Raw genomic sequence first — 13,141 nt, forward strand, 5'->3', positions numbered from 1 at the left:
AGACTGCAGGAGTTATGTGGTAGAGATTAAAATGTGCATTTTAAGTCATAATGGAGATTAATGTTGAAAGGAATTGAAGACTATTTGGGTGTATTTTTATAATTGTTTATGCAATTAGAAAAACAACTCTAGAAAGCATGAAAAAGCAAATATTACATATCATATTCTGAAAACATTCCTGATAAACAAGAAAGAAACCTCAGACTATTTTTTTGTAATCTCTGTTAGAAAAGTAATTTTCAGATTTTGACACTACTCAGGGTTCAGTGTAAACACTTACTTTTTCTACCAACTTTTAAAATATATACAAGGAGAATTTTTAATTTAAGCCATTTGTTTATCAAGTCTGCAGTTGCATATATTTGTTATTTCATAAATTTAAGTGCACCTTTAAATGTCTTTAAATATTGCCTTGTCCTGAAATACTTTCCAAGTAAGAGGCTATATTTTCCACTTTGCATTTAGAGCCCTTACTCAAAGCCTCTTTATCCACCTACCTATTAAAAAGATCCATCATAACCATAGATCTTGAAATTGATCCACTTACACAGAAAAATTATTCTACAGCAATGGGTGTTCCACCCACCATCGCTGAAATGTTTCTTCATTCTCTTGACAAACACAAGAGAATGAAGAAACACTTCAGCGATGGTGGGTGGAACACCCATTGCTGTAGAATAATTTTTCTGTGTAAGTGGATCAATTTCAAGATCTATGGTTATGATGGATCTTTTTAATAGGTAGGTGGATAAAGAGGCTTTGAGTAAGGGCTCTAAATGCAAAGTGGAAAATATAGCCTCTTACTTGGAAAGTATTTCAGGACAAGGCAATATTTAAAGACATTTAAAGGTGCACTTAAATTTATGAAATAACAAATATATGCAACTGCAGACTTGATAAACAAATGGCTTAAATTAAAAATTCTCCTTGTATATATTTTAAAAGTTGGTAGAAAAAGTAAGTGTTTACACTGAACCCTGAGTAGTGTCAANTGTTTCTTCATTCTCTTGTGTTTGTCAAGAGAATGAAGAAACATTTCAGCGATGGTGGGTGGAACACCCATTGCTGTAGAATAATATATAAATCCCAGTGAAATAAAAAAACTACAGAATCATTCAGAGAATAAAATAAGTTGAATATGCCAGATTCAAAGAAACTGTATTGAAGTTCATCTTTGTGCAGGGGATCACCACCACTTCCGTGTCATTTAAAGCCTTTAAATTGGACATATGCTGGCCTTATGCACAGAATTTCACCCCTGTCCTTAAGTACATCTTTATGCACTCTCACTGAAATCCATGGGAGTTTTTCCTGAGGAAGGACTGGTGCATTTGGCCCATAAAGTTTACTGAAGCAAGATTAACCAGAAAATTCTTGAATATCCTGCAGTAGTAAGAAGTGGGCTATTGCCTTGAACTCTCAGGAAAGCTGTAGAGCAAAGAGAATGTAAAGATGTGAACTTAGAGCAGGGGTTCCCAAACTTGGTTCACGGCTTGTTCACCTGAGTGTCCGCAGGTACGGCCGCTCGTAGCTCCCAGTGGCCGCAGTTCGCTGTTCCCGGCCAATGGGAGCTGTGGGAAGTGGTGGCCCGGCCTGCGCCGCTTTCTGAAGCTCCCATTGGCCAGGAACAGCGAACCACAGCCCCTGGGAGCTGTGAGCGTCTGTACCTGCGGACGCTCAGGCAAACAAAGTGTCTTGCGGCCTGCCAGGGGCTTACCCTGAACAAGCCGCGAACCAAGTTTGGGAACCCCTGACTTAGAGGCAGTTTTTAGGGAGTAGAAAACTATGATTGCTTTAAAAAACACCTCTCTAGGTTTAGTAGCCAGCCCCAACAATTTCACAGTATGCAATCTTTCTGTCTGTTTGTCTATCGATTGTAAAATAAAGTCACTGGATTGGATACCGAATGATACATCACATTCTTTTATTCTCTTTAAAAGAAAAACACAAAACCATCTTCTTGTCAGCAGTAATTTTCCGTATTGTGGAATCTCCTTCCACCATCTCTCCATTCTTGATTTTTCAAGGAACAGCTTACTTTTAAACACTGTAATCCTAGGACGGTCTTATAAGCATTTTATTTTTAAAAAATCCTTTGCTAAATGAGGTCTTGTTCCTGCTTCCCTTGAAGTCTCTGGGAGTTTTGCCATTGACATCAATAAGAGCAGAATTGGTCCATAGCAGCAAATTCTTCAAATTTCTCTCACCAAGTCATAATCCTACACTATATTTTCAACAAGAGCTCTTATATCTGAGTTTGGGCTCAGCTTGTCTTGGCTGGCGCTCCAAGTGATGATGATGATTTTAGATAATCTTTTGGAATGTTTATAAAAAGGCCTTTTTTATGAACCATTTCCACTATGAAACTAGATTACAAGTCAATTTTCAGTTAGTGCAATTTGTTGAAACAGGTAATTATGATAAATAAAAAAATACATTAAAAAAAATTTACAAGATATCCTTGGAGATCTGCTGTATTAATCTGTAACTTCAATTAATCCTGATTATAGCTTCAGCAGAAAGAACAGCGAGTCACTTACCCCTTCTGATTAAGCTTTTGGTAGTCAACACATTTAACTATGTTTACAAATGTATAAGCAACATTAAAGATATTTTCTTAACTTGTATTTTTCCCACTAATTCAGTGTTTTTTTAGACACAATTTACACACAAGTATCTTAAAAGTCCTATCTTACTCCATGTCAGTTTTTGCAACAGCAGGAATAGTAAATACTGAGGACCAGACACTCATCTGGTTTAAATCAGCATAGCTCTATTAAAGTCAGCGGATCTATATTGATTTACGCTAGCTGAGGATCTGACCCTATGTGTCCTTACTCCGTGAATAATAAAAGGGGCAAATTCCCCAATGAGGCTTTTCTTAAAAACTGCTGGCACAATGCATCACCCATTACCATTTAAGTTCATATGATCATTTTACTTCATGATTCTTTTATTCATATGTTAACATTTTAAAGAGGAAAGTTCTGTAAATACACATTGCATAGCCATGCACTTATGAGTACATCTAAGAGACAGCGCCATACTGTGCTATCAATTCTTTAGCAGAATCCCTTAGTGAATTCTGCGAGGACTTAAGCTGAAAAATTGATGGTATGTTGTGGGCTGTACAGTTTAAGTGCAACTTGTATATGTGCACATGCACACAGATATACACATTACTACTTACGTGACTTATAGACTGCAGGGAAAACCCTTTTTAAATAGAAGCAAAGAAAATTATTGTGAAAAATAGATTTTGCAGTTTTGAAAGTGTGGGCTGGCACTCCAACCATTTTCTGATTCCACAAGAGCAAAACTTATATTTAATTTTTGATAAATCTTGAAATATTTAACCAAAAACATCTGAACTTGCTAAAATTTGTTTTACTTTCATCCAGTAAGTATACTAATGGCAAAATATAAAATTATTTTCTTCCAGTATCCATTTATTTAGTCCTCTGTTTATTATGAATCATTTCTTGGCAGAAAGAAAATATACAGCGGAGTTACACATAAAAAAACTCTTAGTAGGAAACAAATGCAACTGGTAATAAGTAGGTATTTACAAATATTAAAATGCTTCATCCAGGATCTGGTTTAATAAGCCTGATGCATGAGACTGTAGAAGTTTTATGGATTCAACCATATAATTTATTTTTTAAGTTGTTAGTATTTTATTGCATGTTTAAAAAGCACATATGCATATTTTATAACAGGAGACAGTTGTCAGTTCAAAAATTATGTACAAACATTTTGGTTATTTGACTATTATGTAGCCCCAGATTTTTGAAGATGGTTTTGGGTTTCTCAGATTTATTTAACAATCAACAGATCAAATTTTGCTGTCACTTAGATATGTGGCACTGCATTGATTTCATTGGGGTTACACATGCATAACAGAATAGAATTTATCCCTATATCTATATTCAAGAAAGCGAGCTGTGTTACCTTTGATCTGAAGCTCAGTGTAGGTAAAATTGTGACCATGGGCCCAATTCTGAGAATCCTTCTGTGACTAGTCCTTGCTTGGGTGAGTAGTCCCATTTAAGTCAACAGGATTACTTGCAAAAGCAAGGGCTACTCACGTGAATTAGGTTTTGCAGGATTGGTCCCCATGTGAGGATTATTATCAATTAAATATGCAAGTCTTTTGGATTAACCTAATTAGTGTTTGTAATTAGCTTTGCAGGGCAGGTGGAGGAAAGAATGCCTTTGTACAGCGGACGGAATAAAAGAGATCCGAGGGTATCCTTCCTATGAACATTTTTTATAACTACATTCCATTTGGTACAGTCTGATTCATTTCAAAGGCAAAAAGCCTGCTCTTCAGAAATATCCTTATGAGCTAAGGATAAAAGCTATTTTAAGAGGAGATAGTTCCAGACAGAGGGTTAAACTCAGAGGGACAGGAAAGTCCATAGACCCTACCTCCCCACATTTCGGTTTGAACATTCATCCAAACTCAGTCTTTCTCCAGTAAGATTTTTTGCTTGTTCTGTTTCCTTGACAGCTTAGAGCAATGCAAATCACAGTGCTCTAAAAACATTGTATTAGAGCTTTTGTGAAAATCATAGTCTGTCTATAATCATAGACATACTATGGATCAATCTGCTACTTTTGCAGATTGATAAAATAATGTTTTATTTCTTTTACAAAGAGTGAAAAAAAAATCACAAGTTACAAAAAGATTCATCCTTGTGTACTTCCAATCCTTCACCAGCCACTAAAGCCAAAATATACTGAGCTGGTGTTGATGTTCCTACCTGTTGTAATCCTGAAAAGGAATGATCCCAAATATTTTCTCATAGGGGCAATGATTTATGTGAACTAACATTGTTAATTTGGTATCTCTTGTTTTCCTTCTGCAACTGAAAACTGTCTGTTTAAAGAAATGTGCTAATATCTGGTTGGAATATTGAATGTGTACCAGGGGTTTTGTTTTTTTGGAAGTGGGGGTGGGTAGGGGAGGGAGAGATGGAAGGGAACAGTGGGGAATAGATGGCTAGAAAGAATTAGTTTGTATAGTGCTGGGAAGAGACATTCCATGAATAATGCAGAAAACGGAACTATGAGAGACATTTTCGGGAAAAGATTGCTTTGTGGGCTAGACAACTTCATTTATTCTAAAGAAAAGGCAACTCACACATCTTAGCAAATCAGTAGGATTGGCCCAGAAGAATAGGTTAAATTACTTCACCTCTCAGCTGTCTCTGATCTTTGGGGCCCAATGCACATCAGGCCACAATGAACAATTGGGTAGCCTGACACTAATTTAAAACACAAGCTCAAAGTATTGGTTCTCTACTTAAATCCATTACTGCATCTATCTGGAGACTTTTTGTTGAGGCGTTTTTACATGTGCCAAACAAAGTTAGCAAAAAGGACATACAGCACATGCCAGCTGTAATGGTGCTCCCAGCCTCTACACTATATTTATTATGTACGTCACATATAGAAAGGGACAAATACTATGACAGAAACACATCCATGTGTGAACAGAGGTTCAGAGCAAGTGAGAAATAGGAATATGCTCTATTGAGGAAATTAAGGACAAATAAAACTCTTGCTGAGCTGGTCTTTTTTTTTATTCTGCACATTTATTTGAAGCAGGAGATGCTGGATCCAATGTTCATTGATACAAGTGGGAATAGCTCCACTGAATTAAATGGGCACTAGACTTGGTCCTAATAACAATTTGGATTGTATTTTTGGAGGGCATTTACAGAAAAAAAAGTAACAGGAAATGTATCAATTTGCTGGCTTGGCTGTTAAATTTCAAATACAGACAGAATCTAAATGATGGTTTCTGGGAACATGTAAAACTTTTAGTGTATGTTTGTCTGTGAGAAAAGTTTATGCAGCTTGTGGAGATTTTTTTCCCCCTCTTTGTGGGAAGCTAACACTTCTGTAGCTCCTCTATCATCTCGTCACTTGCCAGCTTTTCCACTAGCAACTCCCCTGTGTGCAGAATAGCACCAGAAATTCCCACAAAAGCTTCCAAAGTGTTAGTTACCACTGAAAAAGGAATGATTCAGTTTAATAGGTATAATTTGGTACATGGTTTTGGTCCAGTAAAAACCACACGTTGTAAGGGTAATGGACTGTATGCACAGTATACAGATGTAGTATACGTAGGTCACTGAAGAATGCTTTATATTATTAAAAGAAAGGCCGTTTGTACTGCCTAATGTTTTATATGTCTCTTGACAGGTGGAGCTTACTGGCAATAGCATTTATGAGTATATACATCCTTCTGACCATGATGAGATGACAGCAGTGCTTACAGCACACCAGCCTCTTCATCCTCACCTCTTACAAGGTACTTCCAGGAGATGTGATCAAATTTCAGCTGAAAAGCTAAAAAAGAAAGCTGCATTCAACACGGCAAGCTTATACATTATCCAGTAAAGCTTTGTGTACACAAATGCAGAATGGGTACCAAATTGATACTGCAGCTCAGCATTTTGGCTTGTAGCAGCATAGGTAATAAGCAGCACTCCTAGATTTATTAGTACCATTCATCCCAGAGGATCTTGGAGCATTTGCAGTTTTAAATTGCAATTCAAACTTTACACAAGGATCATTTCATCCACCTCTGTTACGTAGCCACCTCTGAGGTAGAACATTGCAGCTGCATTATACAGTATTTTAGGAGAGGAAGTGAAGAAGAATATGTTAGCCAGTAGAAAATATGAGGACATATCTCAATGCAATTTGTTAAATTTAGGATTTGGCTATGACACCAGAGGGAATACTCTTTCCTTTATGAAGAATGCAATGGGTTCTTTAATAACTGCAAGCGGTCATGACTTAGGTTTGGTGTCTTACTGAAAAGATAGCGTCTCCAGGAGCAGATTTTTTCCCTAACATCATACTGGGGCATTGATTCATTACCAACTCAGAAGGAAAGTGTCACCTACTGAATCACCAGAGCTACTTCTTGAAGCATGCGGCGGTATAGCGGGGTACTGGGTACTGACCTAGCACAGTACTGCTTAGGGTAAAGGTTAGTAAGCAATCAGGTGTTTCAGAGGAGAAGGCAAAGCACTGTATTGAAATACACAGCTCAGACCGGAAACATCTAGTCCACAGTGGGCATGTTCACAGAATTAACACAACTATTAGCATCGTCCTGCACTTATTAATATTACATCATCTCATTAGCATAACTACTGCCATACTAATAATGTGATACCTATGTTTACCCTATCCCTTTTAGCTAATTTACTTCCCCATGACAATACTTTGAACTTTAAAATAACAGAACTGTTTCAGATTCATCATGTTTAATACATTTTGACATATTTTTCAAAATTGCTTAATCATTCAGTTATAGCTTGTTTCCGTCCTGTCAGTATTGGATTGGTTTTCTCAGGACATGGCGACTAATAACATGGCACACTCCAGGCTACTTATGTTGCAGTTCTACTTAGAACTGTACTGTTTTGCTTATATGCTTATCTGTGAAATCTCTGCACCTGGGGATCTTGACAGTGACTCTGTCTGTAGTGACTCCACCAGAATGAACAGAGGTCCTTGTGTACACTCATCTGTTCCTTAAGGAATCAAGCTGTCACTAGTTTCCCCCCATGTGTTCATGGGTAGCTGGGCTGTCTCAGGTATTTCAAGTAAATCTCAAGTATCTCTGGCTGTCCATTTTCTCAATATCTGTGTGGATGTAACAACACTAGCTGACTTCCAGCTGTAACTGTCCATTCTCAAATGGTCTAGCTGCCCAGCTATCAGGCTGGACAGTGGTGTTGTATTTATGTCAAAGTACAGTTTGTTTAATTCTCTTTCCTCCAGTTGTAGTTGTACATCTTGTACTTGCTCAGGGCTTGAGTAACTGAACTTCTGTCAGAAGTGAGGTTGTTGTGTGTCTGACCATTTACATAGGTTCTGGGGGAAATAATCCTCTTGGTGGACTTTCAGGGACCGATGTGTATCCATCATGTTTCATTAAGAGATTTTTCTCTCTCTGAATAGCTTGTAGGCAATGTGTTGTTCTGTGGCTATTTTGGCAAGGAGGTTGTGAGTTCAGATGAGGAGGCCTTCACAAATTCTTGAAAACAAGCTCCATGGTCATGTATTCCATGCCCGGCTGTGACATTTTGGGGAATCTGCTTGTACAACTTATGAATTCTGGTTGATGGTGTGAAGCTCATATTATGAAAATTATTAAAATTGTATCATCTGTGTGGATGTTGAATCCCCCATTTGCTGACAGAGCCATAGAATGTCTATCCCAAACCAGGTCCAATGGAGAGTTATTAACTTTAATGACTGTGCTCTGGACTGAACAATGGGTACATGAAGGAGGCTGAGTGAAGCCTGTCTGGAGGGAGGCGTAAGTGGAGAGAGTGGAAAATTCCCAACAGGAAAAAGGTGATAAAACAGGGAGTTAAAAAGGACTCACCGAAGGAATTTTGGAAGGCTTTGGAGGAAGTTTGAGGCCAGCGAGAAGAAGAGACAGTGGGGGACATGGGGGTCAGGAGATCCAGTTTAATGGTGGGGCTATCCAAGGATAGAGAAAGCTAGCTGGGGTAGAGAAGGCTCCGTGTTCCTGAAGAGAAGTCATGAGCTTCAAGGGAAGGATTCTGGACACCCCAGAGGGGTACTCTGCCCAAGCCAAAAGAACTCTCCAGGGTGGCGAAGGAAAGCTGAGGCAGGGAAATGCATGAGGGGCATGGATCTGTGTATTTCTTATTCTTATAAGAGTTTGGTGTTTTAGGATCCTGTGAAAAGTCTTTGGGTCTGTTGGCTCCACTAGCTCATACCTCAGAGGAGGTAAACTGTAAACCAGGAGGGCTCACACTTTGGTGAGATTCTAAGGTGAGCAAGAGCTGCTGGGGAAGTTTCAGTTTCTAGGCAACTGGACTGTCAAGTTCCTACTGTCAGACACAGAGGTTTACACCTGGAGTGCATGCCGAGGGAGAGAGTCCTAAAGCCAGGAACGGTGCCTGCACTTTGCCCAAACCCAGCAAGTTAAAAGCACATGGGATTAAGCAATTGGATCTTTTCACAGCACTCTGGTCAGTGTCCAACATGGGGAACTTGACTCAATCTTACATTTGCCAACTTTATATGGGTAATCATTTATCTGGTGAGCTTGTTAGTTGTGAAAGCTCTATGAATTTAGAGTAGTGATAAATTAATAGGAATTAGATTGTCAAATTCAAATAAATCCTCTCTTAGGCTCAGTCAGGATAGAGCTAGGATTTCATGACTGTGGCTTTTTTTGTTTGTGCTTGTCTGAATCAATATATGTAAGCTCTTATCTCAGTCCCAAACAGGATATCTGCTGTTCCTTGCTTATATTTTTCTAGACCTAGATGACTGGTACTTTTTTTTCCAAAATAGCCTCAGGTTGAGGTTTAATTGTGCTCTTTCTTTGGGCTATCCTTGTAAAAAATGTTAATTTCAATTTGCACACAGTTCTTTGTGTTTCAGTGTGGAATTCTGCTGATTTTATAAATAGCACCATAATAGACACATACTTCATACCTATTTTCAGGTGGTAGGTGATCTCTTTATTGCTCTGCTAATGGCATCTGCTATGTGTAGCTCCTTACCAACTTTATTTTCCACATGAAGATGTTTTAGCATCATACACTGGATTCTAGGTGGTGCTAAAGATGGAGTTTTTACCAATCATTTGCAAATTTGTTTAATCAGCTTCTATATGGATATTTTCTCTTTCATAATCTATAATGTATTAGTGGAAATTAAGATGAACAGTTGCCAACATCTTATTTGGAATCTAAGCATTTTTTTCCTCCTGTGTTGCTTAGGGATCTTGATGCAAAAGCCTTCCTGCAAAAGGCATGACTCTAGGCCTAGGACAGTGTTTGCCAAATAGTGGATCACGACCACGAGTGTGTTCATGGGAAGATTCTAGATGGGTCGTCATGTCCAGGGCCAGATTAACCCATCACTGGGTCTTGGCCTAGGCAAACTTACATTTCTCCCCTTCAGGGCAACTGGGCCAAACCAATGGTGCTGCGACACTGTGCGCTAGATCACAACGCCTGGAATGGAGAGTGCGGCCCAGGATCATGGGACAGGAGCCACTGGTGCAGCGTGGGCTCGACCACCCCCCCACTCCACAGCAGACCAGGACTAGGGTTGCTGGGCCAGAGCTGAGGGTGGGTCACAAAAAAATACAAAATGGAGCTGGTGGGTTGCCTGAGTGAAAAGTTTGGGAATCACTGCTTCAGGACATGCATCTGGCTTAGCTAAATCACATTTTAAAACTGATGGAGTGGTGTTTATTGTTTAATAGATCAAATTGCTGGTTTACATTTGTATTTTCAATGCCTTTATGGACTCATTAATTATTGAAGTATAGAGTGAAATCCTGGCCCCACTGAAGTCAAGGGAATTTTTGTGATTGACTTTGAAATTGAGGATTCCATCCAATCAGTGAATTTTGCCATATAGTTTATTATTCAAATAAACTGCTGTTGATCTTCTTTGACTTCAAATAAATCCCTGGTGTAAAGGGCATTTCCACTAATGTGTTTATGGTACCTGAATTAGAAATTAAAGCCACTTTTATCAGTTTATGTCCCAGTTATTTTTGACTCTAAATTCAGTTTTAGTCATTTCCCTTCTCTTTAAAGCTTGCCCAAGTTGTCAGGGTACCTTGTCCAAATAAAAAGCTCTCCATTATAATTTTGGAGAGATTTACAAGGTTTTAATCTGTAAAGTTACTTTTTGACGTTTCCCAGGAGCAGAACTAGTACCATACTGCAGTCATTTCAATTAATAATACACCTCTACCCCAATATAACACGACCAGATATAACACGAATTCGGATATAATGCGGTAAAGCAACGCTCTGGGTTGGGGTGGGGGGAGCGGGACTGTGCACTCCGACGGATCAAAGCAAGTTCGATATAACGTGGTTTCACCTATAACGCAGTAAGATTTTTTGGCTCCCGAGGATAGCGTTATCAGGGTAGCGGTGTATCTAAAAGTCACTAGTTTACAGCCTTGCTTAGGATAGCTCAGTGGTTTGAGCATTGGCCTGCTAAACCCAGGGTTGTCAGAGTTCAATCCTTGAGGGGGAAATTTAGGGATCTGGGGCAAAACAATCTGTCAGGGATAGTACGTGGTCCTGCTGTGAAGGCAGGGGACTGGACTTGGTGACCTTTCAAGGTCCCTTCCAGTTCTACATTTCTGTGATTTAACTTTACTTGTCAAAATATATGTCCCACATCTAATACTCAGAACATTATTCAGTGAAAACTAGTTTAACCTGCCAAATCAGCAAAGGAGCAAAAATATTCTACATGATGTAGATAAAGCCATCAAATGTGAACATAAATATCTGTACTCTTCAATTCTTCTTAGAGATATGCAGTCCCTATGTGGATGCGCATGCACAATAACTGTTCATAGTAGTGTCCGTTGACCTGCATGTGTGTCGACTGTGTGGTGTGTCTGAGGCTTTAAGAGGCTGTGTAGGTCGGCGCCGCTCCAGTTCCCTCTTACTACCATATGGCCAGAATCAGAACCCCTGTTCTTTGGTGCTCTTAGCTTGCTAAGAGAACTATTCTTCTACATTTTTTCTTTCGTATATAGCTTTTTCTCTAGTTGTATATTGTTGTCCATCACATTGATGGCCAGTCAGTTAGATCTCCACCCCTTTGCACTTTCCCTTTGGGACACTTACCCAGCCCAGGGACTCTGCCCCAGCAAGCCAGGTTTAAATACTGTGCTTCTTGCCCCCACTCCTCCTCCATGAGCACCAACGCTGTCTCTATGGTCTGGGCGAAGCCCACGTTGCTGCTCACTGTTCCACCTGTCACTCCTCCCATCCCATATCTGGAAAGACAGAGAGCTTCAGCTGTGCAAGTTGCTTATGGAGGAGGCTATGTGCTCATGTGTGCCATCGGATCTGGCACCAGCAGATCTGTTGGAGCGCTGCCCAACTCTGGCAGTGAGCACTTTCATGGGACCTTCCCACCCAGCACCACCGTCTCATCACCCAATTCCACTGTACACACAAGAAACACAGGCATGGATGCCAGGGCGGGTCCCCAATGGTGACCGCCTATAAATGCAGCGTAGTCTCACTGCGCATGCAGGTTGGGTGAGAAGTTGCGTGTTGACCCGGATGCTCCTGCTCCAAAGAGCTCTCATGCAGACTGGATGTCCAAACACCACGCTCTGCCAGCATTGCCTTCAGCCCTAGTGACTGGCCCGCTGCTGTCACCTTTGGCACCGTCCACACCACCACGACTGTCCGGACTTTCCCACTCAGCCCCGTGCACTCCGGGATGCCTGTCCCCTTTGATGCCAATGGCTGAGCTGATGCTGCCGTTTGGTGGCTCTCCTCTGTGCTTGGACCCTCCGGCCGTTCTCGGGCCTCCATCCCCCTTCCACGGAACCTCTCCTGCTCCTGGACTTCCTGGCATTGTCCCATCCTGTGCTTCTGGTCCCAATGGCCTTGCCTTTGCCGGACCCATCTTCGGACTTGGACTGGTCTTCAGACCTTGACCTTGCCTTCTCGCTGGCATGATCCTACAGCCTGGACCCCACCAGCCAGCCTTATCCACCGGCCTATGGCCCATTTGCCTATCCTTGTTTCCCTTACCCACGGGGAGCACTGATGTTCGGCGACCCTGTGCTTGGCCTTACTGGCCTTCTTGGGACCCATACTCCGAATGCGCCTGCATCACCGTCCATCCCCGACCCACATTGTTCCATCCTCTGCCTACGAGGGCCCTCAGGACATTCCTGGCACCATGGGCTCTGTTGGCACCTCTGGTTTCGAAGCCCAGGATGCACTCATCCCTCCCTCCTTCTCTTCCTCTCCCCCGATGACCATGTGTAGTACCAGGCCCTGCTTCATCGCATGATGGCAGCCCTCAGTCTGCCCGTGGAGGATGTCTGGGGTCCACAGAACCAGTTCCGGGACATCCTGCAACCCGCTGGACCTTCCCGTATCACCTTGCCCATACACAATGCCATCCTCCAACCCACACAGGCTGTTTGGCACATGCTGGCCTCCTGCTCCCCCACCCCTAACTGGGTGGAACAACATTACTTTGTGCCATCCAAGGGCACAGACTTTTTGTTCACACACCCTCCACCTAACTCCTTGGTGGGCCATGTGGCTACGGAGCGTGC

At 41.1% G+C, this 13,141-nt stretch overlaps 1 protein-coding gene across 1 annotated transcript in view; it reads left to right on the top strand.

Annotated features, from left to right (window-relative positions):
* SIM2 (SIM bHLH transcription factor 2) overlaps nucleotides 1-13,141 on the top strand; it is a 69,858-nt gene that overhangs the window by 18,452 nt on the left and 38,265 nt on the right. Inside the window, exon 4 of the mRNA XM_034752676.1 lies at nucleotides 6,214-6,322. Within this exon, the coding sequence (XP_034608567.1) occupies nucleotides 6,214-6,322 (109 nt within the window). The remainder of the gene's footprint in view (nucleotides 1-6,213; nucleotides 6,323-13,141) is intronic.

This window comes from Trachemys scripta, chromosome 1, assembly GCF_013100865.1.
Source record: "Trachemys scripta elegans isolate TJP31775 chromosome 1, CAS_Tse_1.0, whole genome shotgun sequence".
NCBI classification, from domain to species: domain Eukaryota; kingdom Metazoa; phylum Chordata; order Testudines; family Emydidae; genus Trachemys; species Trachemys scripta.